General features: G+C 47.0%; 1 protein-coding gene across 3 annotated transcripts in view; it reads right to left on the bottom strand.

Moving 5' to 3' along the window:
* The window catches only part of LOC143995870 (uncharacterized), a 207934-nt gene that overhangs the window by 23055 nt on the left and 169005 nt on the right, over positions 1-15874 (bottom strand). For all 3 annotated transcript variants that reach the window (XM_077490596.1, XM_077490595.1, XM_077490594.1), the window contains 2 exons: positions 10792-10873; positions 6106-6361 (listed from right to left, as the gene is read on the bottom strand). In XM_077490596.1, the coding sequence (XP_077346722.1) occupies positions 6106-6361; positions 10792-10873 (338 nt within the window). The remainder of the gene's footprint in view (positions 1-6105; positions 6362-10791; positions 10874-15874) is intronic.

Consider the following 15874-nt stretch of genomic DNA (forward strand, 5'->3'; position numbering starts at 1 on the left):
ATGTCCAGAGCACCCCTCCCCACCTTACATCAGAGGTCTCCTCATCTCTATAAGTCAAGAGTCCCCCACCCTCCCTTACATCACAGTGCACCTCCCTTACTTTGTGTTGCTGCAAGGAAGAAACCGGGGGAGGGAGCTGGAAAGTGCAGGGTCTGAAGGAGGACCAGAGAAGGGCTGGAGTCAGCTACCAGAGTCTTCTGAATGCTGAGACCAGGGAAGGCAGAGACAAGGGGGTGCTGTGGTTGCACAGAGAGGAGCAAGATCTGTAGGAGGAATTCTGTCCTCCTCTCTGCTGCCAACTGCTGAGACCAGGGGAGGGGTCAGAGATGAACCTCTCTGGAGCTACACAGAGAAGCGTAGGATCTGCCAGAGGAGTGCTGCTTCCCTCTGTGCTGCTGACTGCTGAGTAGAGATGGGCCGAACGACCTCCTGTTCGGTTCACACCAGAACTTTTAAACATCACGAAAGTTCGGAACCGAATGACGAATACCATTGAAGTCTATGGGACCCTAACGTGAAAAATCAAAAGTGTCCATTTTGAAGGCTTAAAGCGATTTTCCAGCCAACACTGTAGCTGCTGACTTTTAATAAGGACACTTAATAAGGACCCGTGATGTAGGCCCCCAGAGGCCGATCCGTCCATCGGATCGACTGCCGGCGCCGCCATCTTGATGAAGGGAAATAGGCAGTGGAGCCTTGCGGTGCTTTGCTAATGGCCCTGTTGTTTTCTGGCACACACATGTCCCAGAAGACAAAGAGGCAGCTCGCTGAAGAGGAGGAAGCGCAGTGGAATAGGAAGAGGCAGATTAGGAAGACTGCCTAGCAACAGGGGTTTCTGGTAAGTACATTTTTTTTTCTTTTCAAATGTTTTTTTCTTTTTTAAATGTTAATGGAATTTTTTATTTTAGGGTGGACCTCCACTTTAAATGCAAGTAATTGGGCATACAATGGTAATGGGGGTCGGGTACTGCCCTGGGGGACATGTATCAATGAAAAAAAGTTTGTAAAAAACATCATATTTAAATGAGCAGTGATTTATTGATGCTTAAAGTAAAAGAATAAACATGAAACATTCCTTTCAATATAGTGCCTGGGAGGGTGTTCTTAGTCTACCTGTAAAGTGGCACATTTGTACTGTGTATTTAGAACCTGCTACAGAAATAATTGCATTTATGAAGCCAAAATTACATTTTCTCTGCAAGCTTTCTTTTGTAGACAAAGGCTTGCAGAGCCAGTCTGTATGATGAAGCCACAATGTAGTGCACTGGGAACAAGATTATAGATTGTTTTGGATAAATTCTGGTTTCTCTTCCACAGACTTTGGATAGAAGTAACAGGTAACCGTAACAAATTGGTCTTTGGGTGTCAGTGGCACCCTCACACCGTAAATCCTATAGAGGTACTCTTGATGAAAGCAAGAATTGGCCTTGCTGTCAAAAATTTAAATTATATGTACCTGTCAAACAGGTGTGGAAAATTTATCTTTCTTTGGGTGTTAATTGTGCCCATGAAACCTACACCAAAAAAAAATCTTTCAGATGAAATCAACACCCACAACACTAGGCAGCCTAGAAGTCCACATCCCAAAAACAATTAATCCGTGACATCGGCATCAGGGGCTTAGTAGCTGCTGGTAATCCAGGACTTATTCATTTTGATAAATGTCAGATGGTCCACCGAGTCTGTGGACAGACGTGTTCTATTATCAGTAACAAAACTTCCAGCAGCACTAAATGCCCGTTTGGAAACATGCTGGATGCAGGGCAGCCCAGTGGTTCAATTACATACTTCAAGTTCTGCCCAGTGTTCTATTCTCTTGACCCAGTAAGCCAGTAGATCGTCGACTGGAAAGCTCGCTATCACTGTTTTCACCCCTAGATAATCTTCCACTGTATGATGAAGATGCTGCTGATGGAATGTGAAAGCTGACAGCCTTGGGCGGCGAGGACTAAAGAAATTGTGAAATGCATCTCTTAGGAGGCCGCCTTCTCAACAGCTCCTCTTTTGACCAACAGAAGCCTCAAAACTACATTTTTTATGACACTCTAACCTACCAGAGTCTGAAAAAGCATTAGATAAACTCCTCTTTAAGGTGTCCTCAAGAGATTTCATCTTCTGCACTCTCTGTGGGGACGGGATGAGTTCTGAGACTTTCCCCTTGTAACGGTGGTTAAGGAGGGTTACCAACCAATAGTGATCCTTTACGGCACATATGCTTGGGTCCTTTCGCAGGCTTTGAAGCATGAGGGAGCCCATGCACTGCAAATTTGCAGAGGCATGAGAGGCAGACTCCACGGCATAATTGAAGATTATCGTATCTGGAACTGCCTCCTCCCAGCCACGTACTACTCCCAAGGGTTCTGCAGATGGAAAACCATCTCTTACTGTTTGACGTATGTCTTCCTCTACTTCAATGCCTCCAAAACTTCCAGAATCCTGCTCCTCCTCCTCCCTCTCTTCTTGTGTGTTCTGTGGCATAGGAATAATGGTGCCTGCATAAAGGCCTTGAGAGAGGAAAGGAAGTCCTCCTCTTCCTCCCGATGCTCTTCCTCAAGTGCCCTGTACATAATGCCTCGCAGAGTCTGCTCCAGAAGGAACACAACAGGTATTATGTCACTGATGCACGCATTGTCACGGCTCACTATCCTTGTGGCCTCTTCAAATGGTGACAGTACAGTGCATGCATCCTTTATGAGCAGCCATTGGCATGGGGGAAAAAATTTGAGCCGGCCTGAGCCTGTCGTTGTGCCATACTCACACAGGTACTCATTGATGGCCCTCTGCTGCATGTGCAGCCACTGCAGCATTGCCAAAGTCGAGTTCCACCTGGTGGGTATGTCACAAATCAGGTGGTTTAAGGGCAGGTGGAATTCACGCTGAATTTTTTAGCCAACTGAGCACTGGCTGTGTATGACCACCTGAAATGATTACAGACTATTCTGGCCTGTTTTTGCAGATCTTCCAACCCTGAGTACCTATTTAGGAAACGCTGCAACACCAAATTGAGGACATGTGCCAGGCATGGCACATGTGTCAACTTTCCCTGTCTAAGGGCAGACAGGAGGTTTATGCCATTATCACACACCACCATTTCTGGCTCCAGCTGGCGTGGCGTAAACCACCTATGGGCCTGGCCCTGCAGAGCTGCAAGAATCTCAACTCTGGTGTGGTTCCTGTCCCCTAGACACACCAGCTGAAGCACTGCATGGCACTTTTTAGCCTGACTCATTGAATAGCCCCTTGAGCGCTTAGGGGGTACTTGTGGTTCATTGTAAAATTCAGCAGAGGAGGGCATGAAGGAGGAGGAGGAGGGGGTAGAGCCAACAAATCTGGCATCATCGCCACTAGCCTATGGAAATGTGGCAGCACAACAAGCTGCAGCACTGAGCCCTGTCCTGCATCCTTCCGAGTTAGAAGCAGAGTTACCCAGTGTGCCGTGAATGAAATATATCATCCCTGACCATGCTTGCTGGACCATGTGTCGCAGTAACATGGACTCTGCGGCTGACTGTCTTACCCAATGATGCCACAACATTGCCTTCCAGGTGATAGTACAGAGCTGGAATGGCCTTACGTGAAAAGAAATAGCGACTGGGAACCTGCCATTGTGGTACAGCACATTCTGAAAAATCAGGGAAGGAGCAGAATCCACCAGACGGAAAAACAGAAGTTGCAGAGCCAGCAGCTTTGACAAGCTTGCATTTAGATGCTGGGCATGTGGGTGGCAGTGACTGTATTTTTTTTCGCTGCAGCAGATGGGGCAGAGAAATTTGACAGCTATAGTTTACAGCTGGTGGTGTGCTGCAAGGACCTGGGACACCCTGCACATTACCATCATCCCTGTGAGTGGAGGCTGCTGAGATGTCATGAAGTATAGCAGGGACAGATTGAGGTGAGTAAGGCCGCGTACACACGGGCGGACTGTCTGGCCAACTAAGTCCGTCAGACAATCCGACAGACAGTCCGTCCTACTTTTGAATGAACGGACTTGACCACACACGATGAACAGACAGTCCGCTGAAAGCTTGCGCGATGACGTGTACAGCACGTACGACGGGACTAGAAATACGACGTCCAATACACTGCAATGCAACCTTCGGCTGTGTAAATCCTTTCTGAGCATGCGCCATACTTAGTCCGTCCAACTTGCCTACTCACGAGCGGACTGTCCGCTGAAACCAAAGTTGGACGGACAATATTACGGAAATTCCGAAAGACTTAGTCCGCCAGACTGTCCGCTGAAAAAGTCCGCTGAAGCCCACACACAAGCGGACTGTCCGCTGAAACACGTTTCAGCGGACCAAGTCCGTCAGACAGTCCGCCCGTGTGTACGCGGCCTTAGGAGGAGGAACAGATTTGTGCCCCTTGTGTGTGGCTTTCAGGTGCTCTTGCCAACAGGCTGAGTGGTGGGAGGTTAAATGCCTTGTCAAGCATGTGGTACCCAAATGACTGGTGTTTTTGCCACGCTTGATATGCTTGAGACAAAGTTTGAAAATTGCAACAGTGCAATCAGCTGCACATGTGCTAATAAAGGCCCAGACAGCTGAGTTGTGGGAAGTGGGCTGGGAGATAACAGCTCCACAATGTGATGGAATAGGGTGGCTGCTCTCTACTCTTCCTTGATGGCAGCCTCGTTGGGGTTGTGCCTCACCCTCACTTTCCTACTCTGCTCTATCTGGCACCCAAGTCGCGTCAGTGACCTCATCATCATCATCATCATCTCCTCCATCCTCATTACCACTGGAGACAACTTGATAATACACTGCGGCTGGGGGAACATGACTGCCAATTTGTGTACCAGTATCCTCCCCTCTCTGTGTACTCATGTTCTAGCCTTCCTCAACCACAACCTCAGAACCAACATCTCAATCAAGTAATGACTGTGCATCATCAAGGAGCAAGTGGCTAATGCTGTGTTCAAATAACTCTGCTGACTCCTCCATGCCTGATGCTGGGGCTATGGCAGGAATAGCTGTGGACAAGGAGACAGGTTTAGCCACTCTGGCAGCTGCAGTGGACTGTGCACCAGTCTCTGCTTGGGTGATGGAGGATGAGGAGGATGAGGATGCTTTAGTAAGCTAGTCCACCACCTCTTCTGCATGCTGTGGCTGGATAGCATGGGCAACACCACTAAGCAGAGGAAATGATGCCCTGCCTAAGGACTGATCATGTCCCCATTAGCCTGTGGACACATACGCTGCTGGACCCCTCACAGTGCCATGGGAATGTCTGCCTTCTGCTTTTTGTCCTCCCAGACATGATGGGGTTGGGGTGCTTATTAACACAATGTAATATAGATGTGGAAATGTGTACGTGGATTCACTTTAATGCAGTACAGTTCCACCAAACACCACTTTCCATTCATTAAATGGAAGATAACGTACTGAAATATACAGTGTTAAACTTGCAGTAACGCACTGAACTGTACTACATTAACCTGAAGATAACGCACTGAAAGATATGGCGTTAAACTTGCAGGAACCCACTGAAATATATAGCGTTAAACTTGCAGTAATGCACTGAAATGTACTGCATTAAACGGAAGATAACACACTGAAATATACGGCGTTAAACTTGCAGGAATGCACTGAACTGTACTGTGATAAACTGAAGATAACGCACTGAAATATATGGCGTTAAACTTGCACTAACGCATCCCTTTTAAGACATTATTTCCTATTGGGAGTATCTGACCAAAAATGTTTTTTTTTTTTGTTGCAGGTGATGCCTAAAATCTGACTCGTATCTTAGTGCAGACATCTGGGAAAATCGGTGAGCCAATCACACAAGCAGGAAATGATGTTTCTGGGGGTCATTCTGTATACCATCTGTGTACAGAACACATCCAGGTAGCCATATTGCATTGCACTTTACAGAATATTACAGCGGCTGCAGATTGAAAATAAAAATACATTTTTAGAACATTCAATTACAATATGACTTGTGTCGCAATTGTATATGCTAGATTATACTTTTTTATTTGCTATTTTTTTACCAGAAAGTGGAGTTAACCATAACAATAAGAATGACAATCAGGTAAACATGGAATATTGCACACCTCATTCATGGCACTCACACACCAGGAAGACATCAGTAAAGACATACGTGTTTCCATTGGCTGGTGACCCGAATGTAGATGGTGTAGTTGTGGTTGGGGATAAGAGGAACATTGTGGAACCCATTATAATGGTGGTTATCCCCCAGGGTGAAGGTTCTGGGTTCGGTGAGGTTCTCTGCAGGAAGGACAGCTGCGGTATAACGGCTCGGAGACCAGATGAAATTGTACGGGGTGGTTTTGAAAGTCAGACACTCCTTCATTGAATTGTCTTCCTGATCACCAAAGACAATTATTTCATAAGATCTGGAGGCAGAAAATACCGGAATAATCTCAGCTATGCAATATAATGTGTGTGCTTATCTCTGCTGTCCATCATTTCCAATTGTAATTATTATAATAAGACAGATAAAGACATTCTGCTGAACTCTAATTGTATCATATTTCAGGAATTTTTTTTCAAACATTGCAGAAATTAAGGAGCAAACATGTAAATAGACAGAGGCTCCATGTTTGTACAGAGTAAGGGTGGGTTGTTAGTATTTATAAAGGCCCGGGGCTCCTATATGTAACATAACAAAGAGCAGATGGGGTGGATTTCATCCCCTTGTTATCTCTCACCCTTCTCCTTTATCTTTGTTGTCCTCCTTTTGGTATCTTTCCCTTCCCCAATGTGCTAATTTTACCACTTCAGCCCTGGAAGATTTTACCCCCTTCCTGACCAGAGTACTTTTTGTGATTCGGCGCTGACAATTGTGCAGCTGTGCGACGTTGTACCCAAACAAAATGGACGTCCTTTATTTTCCCACAAATAGAGCTTTCTTTTGGTGGTATTTGATCACCTCTGCGGTTTATATTTTTTGCGCTATAAACAAAAAAAAGGCAGTCAATTTGGAAAAAAATTCAATATTTTTAAATTTTTGCTATAATAAATAACCCCCAAAAAATATATATATATAAAAAAAGTGTCTTTCTCAGTTTAGGCCGATACGTATTCTTCTACATATTTGTGGTAAAAATAAAATCACAATAAGCGTATATTGATTGGTTTGCGCAAAAGTTATAGTGTCTACAAAATAGGGTATGGATTTATAGCATTTTTATTATTATTTTTTTTACAAGTAATAGCGGCGATCTGCGATTTTTATCGGGACTGCAACATTATGGCGGACACATCGGACACTTTTGACACAATTTTGGGACCATTGTCATTTATACAGCGATCAGTGCTACAAATAGCCACTGATTACTGTATAAATTACACTGGCGGGGAAGGGGTTAAACACTAGGTGGCGATCAAGGGGTTAAGTGTGTCCTAGGGAGGTGTTCTAACTGTAGGGGGATGGGCTCACTACAGCATAACAGAGATCACTGCTCCCGATGACAGGGAGCAGGGGATCTCTGTCATGTTGCTAGGCAGAACATTGAAATGCCTTGTTTACATAGGCATCTCCCCGTTCTGCCTCTCCTCACCGCAATCGCGGTACACCGGCGAACATTGAGTTGGACCTGCAGGCACACTCCCGCTGTGCGTGGCGGGTGCAAGCGCCCAATAGGCGGCAAATTCAAAGGGACATAAAGGTACGCCCATGTGCCTGCCTGTGTCATTCTCCTGACGTACATCTGTGTGCGGTGGTCGGCAAGCGGTTAAAGTGGTTGTAAACCCTATACAGCCACTTTTACCTATAGGTAATCCTTTATTAAGGCTTACCTGTAGGTGCTGGAAATATCTCCTAAACCTGCACGTTTTAGGAGATATTTACAATATATAGGTGCACACCGATGTCATCGGTGCATGCGCACTTTAGAAAGGGCATGATTGTGCCGTTTCTAAAGGGATCATGCCGTGACTGGCGGCTCCCACGCGTGTTCACGGGAGTGACGTCACGCCACTCCGGCCAGTCACAGAGCCGGAGTCCGTGGCCCCGGAAGGAAGAGGGGTGAAGATGGACGCTTCCAGCCAGCGGGGACACCGGTGACATTGTAGGCTTCGTTTTCAGGTAAGTGACACATAATGAGCTACTATGCCCGGGAGTATTCCCCTCTTTTGGGGGGCATGTTTTTGATCTGTTCGATCTGGTTATGGTAAGCTCGATTTTTTACTATCTTTCAGGGGTTTTTTGTTTGTGAATGTTTAATAGACATATCATCTCATTTTATATAATGAGGTGTGGACTATAGAGATTGTCTACTATGTTTCCCCTTTTTGGCAGAGGAATAAGGGGAGGCTAAACCATGTATTCAGTCTCTTATAGCATTTTATGCCAAGTACACTTGTATAACCTTTTTCATTGTTTATTTTTTCGAATATTTATTTTTTGAAGAGACAACTGTACATAATCGCCTGTGAATTTTACTCCTGAAGAAGCCGTCACCCAGTGAAACATGTCGAGTTTGAATCAGTTTGGTCGTCTATTTGTCTTCCCCTATTGTGGATGATTGTTTATGTGTAATGTCCTTATTTTGCTGTGAGGGGGTTTTCTTCTCTATTGATTGTGTTTTTGTATTCTTCCAATAAATGTATATATTTTTATATGAAAGTTCATGTAAGTTCTTGCCGTACCATGAAAGTCCATACTTGCCTTATATTCTCTGCCATCCAATTTCTCTTATACTATGCATCAGGGTTTATCTCCTCTTTAAGCCGGGCCATAGATGGTGCAATTCCCCCCATCAACACAGTCAGTGTTCTCCTGGCGGGGGAAGTCGTCCCAGCCGGGAAAACACACAGTGATTGTTTCTAGTGACTATAGCCGCTGGAAAAAGTCCAACAGGCTGCTTGTACCCAAATTGATAGATCGATCAACTTGGGTACAATCAGGCTGCCCATACCCAGCCTCCATGTTGAACCGGACGATATTCGAACCGTCCATGGCCGGCTTTAGAGTGAAACCATTAAAACTCTGGTTAATGACAAAAGCCTAAATCAAGAACTGAAGGGCAATTCAAAGGGCACAAATTACCCAGAATGCTCACTGCTTCCTCCATACCATATGTCCAGATATAATACTTACAAGAGTTTAAAAGAAAAAAAGCACAAATAGTTGCCCTTAAACAGTTGTAGCTCTAAGGCCCCCTTCATACATGTTGGGTTCATTGAGTGGCACCAAAGACACACTAACGATTGTTTATTTGCATATAACATTGGTTGAACTAGATGGACTTGTGTCTTTTTTTTAACCTGGCTAACTATGTAACATTAAGAAAGCCCATTTATTCAGGTCTGGTATGAATTGGGGGGGGGGGGGGGGACTTCACAGCAAAAAATGAAAAGGTTGCTACCTACCAGTGCCCATCAGTGCCACATATAAGTACAGCTCTTACCAGTGCCACCTCATCAGTACCCAATAGTGCCACCTATCACTGTCCATCAGTGCAGCCTATCAGTGCCCATCGGTGCAGCCTATCAATACTTATCAGTGCCACCTTTCACTGTTCATCAGTGCACCCTATCAGTGCCCATCGGTGCCACCTATCACTCTCCAATAATGCAGCCTATCAGTACCCATCAGTGCAGCCTCATCAGTGTACACCAGTGAAGGGAAAAATTACTTATTTACAACATTTTAGAACAGAAAATAAGAAAAGCTACTTTTTTTTTCAAAATGTTCGATGTTAAATGTTAAAACTTGGCCTGTCAGGAAGGGGGTGAAAGTGCCCAGTAGGTAAGGGGTTAATAAAAAAAAAAAGAAATCCCCCGATGTCCATCCATCTTCCATTACATCATATCCAGAGATGTAGCTCTATGTCCATCATAATGAATGATGACCGCCGACCCTCTAACCCAACCGCTCCTGTTGTTTGCCGGGGCAGAAGGACAGCTCTGCTTTCCCCACTGCTAAGTAAACAAAAAGAGGCGGGGTCACCTCATGATGTCACTGGGTGACCTCGCCTCTTTGTTTACTTCAGCAGAGGAGCTAAATGACAGCTCTGCATCCCCCGCTACTGAAATAAACAAAGAAGTGATGTCACCCCCTCCTCAGTGACACCCCTTATGAAGTTGCTGACCATAAATAGACATGTCCATATATAGTCAGTGACATTATAAGGGGGCGGGTCACCGGTGACATCACCAAGTGACTCCACCCCTGTTTACTTCAGCAACGGGGGAAGCGGAACTGTCGAGCGAACGTTAGCGGTGTTTCTTCAGGTCAGGGGCCATTGTTTATCATGATTGATGTGGACCCATATTTCTGGATGATGTGATTGATATACATTGAGAGACTTTTTTTCTTTCATTAACCCCTTCAATACCGGGCACTTTCACCCTCTTCCCACCCAGGCCAATTTTCAGCTTTCAGCGCTGTCACACTTTGAATGACAATTCCGCGGTCATGCAACACTGTACCCAAATTAAATTGTTATCATTATTTTTTAAACACAAATAGAACTTTCTTTTAACCACTTTGCAAAAAAATGAAAAAAGACAGAAAATTTTGAAACTATTTTTTTTTCTTAGGTTTGTTAGTAAATTTTGTAAATAAGTAATTTGTGTCCTTCATTGATGTGCGCTGATGAGGTGGCAGTGATGGGCACTAATGAGGTGGCACTGAAGTCCACTGATTAGGTGGCACTGATGAGGAGGCACTAATATGCCTCACAGATGGGCACTGATATGCGGCACTGATAGGCGGCATGGATAGGCGGCACTGATGAGCACTGATGGGCACTGATGGGGGCATTGATAGTGTGGCATATTGTAATTCTTCTTTACATGCTGAGCAAATATTTCTCACCTGATTGGCCCATTCAGATTAAGAACTGGGTAGAGCTGTAAAGTGTCATCACGTATGGTCTTCTCCATGTGGAGAGGAGGATCTGGAAAAGGAAAATTCAGTAATCTGATCAGAAAACAGAACTGATTTGCTGTGTGCCAGTAATGACTATCTGACCACATAGGATATGGAAACTGCAAACTTTGGAATTAGTTTAGACTTGGACCAAACGTTGGGTAATGGTTGCTTTCAGATATCATTTGATATTGTTTACAGTTGAATTCACTGTAAATGAGAATAAACTGGGAGACTACCTTTTGCATCCCGGTATTCAGTGCCGGGACAAGGTCATCCAGTTGTAAAAAGGTTGGAATTTGTGCTAGTTACAGTAGGTGCTGCCCTGGAATGGGAGGGTTAGAGTTAAGGCCTTTCCTGGTTCTTTGGTTTAAGCGGGTTCTCTTTGAGTCCAACCCACTGATCTTGTGATAAAAAGGAGGGACAGTGGTCCAGAGCAGAGGGCCCCCCCCCCCCGCCTCTGAGTAGGTATGAGCTTCGTGTTTGAGTCGAACCCACATTCGACTCGAACATCGTCTGTTTGCCCGTTCGGCGAATCCTAACATTATGGGCCATTCGTGCCAAATTTGAGTGGCGCATCACGGCCCATAATTCACTGCGGCATTGCAGTGCATTGCTGGCTGATGATTGGCCAAGCATGCACTATGCTTTGGCCAATCGCAGCGTGGAAAAAACAGAGAGCCATGATTGGCCAAAGCCAGGGTGGCTTTGGCCAATTATGGCTCAGTGGGTTTAGTACACGCCCCACACTATATAAGGCCGCCTGAGCGGCGATCTTCTGTTGTGTGTTGTGGTGGCAGTGAGAGATAGATGGAGAGACAGTGTGATTTCATTTCATTTGAAGCTATTGCAAATACAGTGGGTGTATTGTGCCATCTGCACGCTGTACGTCTGAAGCTACCCCAATTGTTGGTGTTCTGCTGATCCTATCCGCAGGCAGCTGTAGCAATTTCAGTTGTCGTATTGTGCCATCTGCACAGTGTGCGCCTGAAGCTACCACAATTGCTGGTGTTCTAATCATCCTATCCGCAGGCAGCTGTACCAATTACAGTGGGTGTATTGCGCCATCTGCACAGTGTACGCCTGAAGCTACCCCAATTGCTGGTGTTCTGCTGATCCTATCTGCAGGCAGCTGTAGCAATTACAGTGGGCGTATTGTGCCATCTGCACAGTGTACGCCTAAAGCTACCTCAATTGCTGGTATTATGCTCATCCTATCCGCAGGCAGCTGTAGCAATTTCAGTTGTCGTATTGTGCCATCTGCACAGTGTACGCCTGAAGCTACCCCAATTTCTGGTGTTCTGCTGATCCTATCCGCAGGCAGCTGTAGCAATTACAGTGGGTGTATTGTGCCATCTGCACAGTGTAAGCCTGAAGCTACCCCAATTGCTGGTGTTCTGCTGATCCTATCCGCAGGCAGCTGTAGCAATTACAGTGGGTGTATTGTGCCATCTGCACAGTGTATGCCTAAAGCTACCCCAATTGCTGATGTTCTGCTGATCCTATCCGCAGGCAGACAGCTGCAGTAATTACAGTTTCTGTACTGTGTACTCTGCACAGTGTGCACATAAAGCTACCCCAATTGCTGGTGTTCTCATAATAATAATACTACAGGCAGGCAAGGAGAGGCAGACAGTCACGAGCCAATAAAAGAGGGCAAGCAGCCTCTGTGTCTAGAGGCAACAGTACTGGTCGTGGACTCGTGCATCCTCATCAGCACGTGGCCATGGGACACGCTTGTCCTTTTTTTCGGGAGCTGGACTTGTTGAGCAGCAACATGACGAAGACTTAGTAGAGTAGATGACCAAGCCATCCTCATCCTCCTCATCCTCTCTCATCCAGGCTCAGGGTACTGGCAAAGCAGCTGCCAATGCGGCCTCTTTCCTCGGCTCAATGGCATCAGTCACTCCTTCCCTAGCCCCACCATTTCCTCCTGAGGAGTCCCCCGAACTGTTTAAGCACAGTGTTGGGTATATGCTCCATGAGGATGCCCAGCATTTTGAAGGCTCTGATGATGATGATACCCAGCTAGAGGAAGGCAGTAACGTGAGCCCAGAGAGAGGGGATGCCCAAGAAGGACAGCCATCTGGCAGTCATGTTCCCCCAGCTGCAGCATACTGCCAGGTTTGCTCCAGTGATGAGGAGTGAGGGGATGATGAGGTCACTGACTCCACGTGGGTGCATGATAGGAGAGAGGAGGAGGAGGATGAGGCACATCTCCAATGATGCCCTACAGGGGCCAGCTTAAGGGCAGCACACTGTCTGCATCACACCGCACAGCTCCGTATGTGCAGGGCGCTACCTCTGCGCATTATTCCAAAAGTTCTTTGGTGTGGGCCTTTTTTGAGATGAGTGCATCAGATCGCACCATTGCTATTTGTAACATATGCCTCAAGCGTATCTCAGTTGGTAGACTCTGTCCCCTTCCGTGAGTTTGTGGAATGTGCGGTTCCTCAGTGGCAGGTTCCCAAACGCCACTTTTTCTCATGGAAGGCGATTCTGGCTCTCTACCGACATGTGGAAGGCAATGTCTTGGCCACGCTGGACAGGGCGGTCAGTGGTAAGGTGCATACTACCACTGACTCATGGTCCAGCAGGCATGGACAGGGATGTTACCTATCTTTCATGGCGCATTGGGTGACTCTTCTGGCAGCTGGGAAGGATGAAGGACAAGGTGCAGTAGTGTTGGAGGTTGTTCCGCCACCATGCCTGCAAAATGCTACTACTGGTTATTCTGACACACCTCTCTCCTCCACCCCTCCTCTTCTTCTTCCTCCATGGCCTCTTCCTGTGCTTTGTCCTCAGAACCAGCGGTGCTCCGTAGGTGTTCAAGGGGCTTCGCAAGTACGCAGGCAGAAAGATGCCATGTGGTGCTTGCGCTGGTGTGCTTGGGGGACAGGAGCCACACTGGGGCAGAGATTCTGTCAGCTCTGCAGGGGCAGGCTGAGAGGTGGTTGATGCCACGCCAGCTTAAGCCAGGAATGGTGGTTTGTGACAATGGCACCAACCTCCTCTCTGCCCTCCGACAGGGGCAACTGACCCATGTGCCCTGTGTGGCTTATATCCTTAACTTGGTGGTGCAGCAGCTCTTGGGCATGTACCCGGGCTTACAGGATGTCCTGAGGCAGGCCAGGAAAGTCTGTGTGCATTTGCACCAGTCATATAATACCAGTTCTTGGCTGGCTGACCTCCAAAAGGAATTTAACCTGCCCAAGAACCACCTAATCTGTGACATGCCCACCAGGTGGAACTCAACGTTGGCCATGCTGCAGTGGCTGCACACGCAGCAGAGGGCCATCAATGAGTACCTCTGTGACTACGGCACCAGGACAGGGTCAGGGGAGCTTGGTTTTTTTCCCCCATGCCAATGGGCCATGATCAGGGATGCATGCACTGTTCTGTCACCATTTGAGGAGGCCACGAGGATGGTGAGCAGTGACAGTGCATGCATCATTGACACTGTCCCTCTTGTCCACCTGTTGGAGCACACACTGCGTGGGATAATGGACAGGAACTTGAGGCAGAACAGAGGCAGGAAGAGGAGGACTTCCTTACCTCTCAAGGCCCCCTTTATCCAGACAGTGTTCCTGCTGGCCCGCCGATCACACAGAAGGAGGACAAGAAGGAGGAGGAGGATTGTGTCAGCATGGAGGTGGCGCCTGGCACTCAGCATCAGCAGCAATCTTTTAGGGAGAATTCACAGTCCCAAGAAACCCGTGGACTTGTACGTGGCTGGGAGGAGGTGGCTGCGGATCATGTCGGCCTTAGTGACCCAGAGGACTCCGGACCGAATGCCTCAGCTAACCTATGCTGCATGGCCTCCCTGATCCTGCAAAGCCTGCGGAAGGATCCTCATATTCGTCGGATCAAGGAGAAGGATCATTACTGGCTGGAAACCCCCCTTAATCCACGTTACAAGGGTAAGTTGCGGACCTTATCTTGCCATCGCAGAGGGAGCAGAGGATGAAACATCTTCGGGAGGCCTTGCAGAAAGGTCTGTGCAACGCGTTCCCAGAGACTGGGGGGTTTCAAATTCCTGGTCCTGGACAACGTGTTGCTGAGGCTTCGGTCAGTCACAGAAGGAGCGGTGGAGAAGGTGGCCATCTGACCGATGCGTTCAGACAATTTTTTAGTCCGCAGCCCCAAGGTATGATCGGTTCCAGCAACCATCACCAGCGTGTGATTTACATGGTGCGTGAATACCTAGGGGCAAGGTCAGACTTGGACACCTTTACCACCGAAAATCCTCTGGCTTACTGGGTCTTGAGGATGGATCACTGGCCAGAGCTTGCACAGTATGCAATTGAGCTACTGGCCTGTCCTGCATCCATCGGTCTTTCGGAACGCACATTCAGTGCTTCTGGAGGCTTTGTAACCGATCACAGGGTGCGCCTGTCCACCGACTCGGTTGATCGACTGACCTTCATAAAAATGAATCAGTCTTGGATCACCACCAGCTACCAAGCACCTGATGCTGGTGTAACCAAAAAAATTTTTTTAAATGTCAGATCCCTTCAAGACTGCCTATGCTGATGCTGAGTGACTATCCTGTTATGCTGAGTGACTATCCTCTTACTCCTCAATGATCATGCTGATAGTTTGTAAGAACATTTTTGGTTCTGGGTGCCGCCACCAGTGGCTAAGGCCCAATTTTTCAGCCCCTGTTTAACAGGGGCGTGTAATTACAATTTTTGATGCATTATTTTGCAGCAGTGCTCATTCCTCCGCTCCAACTAGAGTATCTGTGAGTGGTTGCAATATTGTGGCACCAGCACCAGTGGCTAAGGCCCAATTTTTCAGACCCTGTTTAACAGGGGCGTGCTATTAAAATTTTTGATGCAATACCTTGCAGCAGGGCTCATTCCTGCGCTCCAACTAGAGTATCTGTGAGGGGTTGCAGAGTTGTGGCAACAGCACCAGTGCCCAAGGCCCCATTTTTCAGCCCCCATTTAACAGGGGCATGTAATTACAATTTTTGATGCAATACTTTGCAGCAGGGCTCATTCCTGTGCTCCAACTAGAGTTTCTG

Source organism: Lithobates pipiens, unplaced genomic scaffold (genome assembly GCF_037356315.1).
Source record: "Lithobates pipiens isolate NorthernLeopardFrog02 unplaced genomic scaffold, aLitPip1_a1.2 Scaffold_19, whole genome shotgun sequence".
NCBI lineage: Eukaryota > Metazoa > Chordata > Amphibia > Anura > Ranidae > Lithobates > Lithobates pipiens.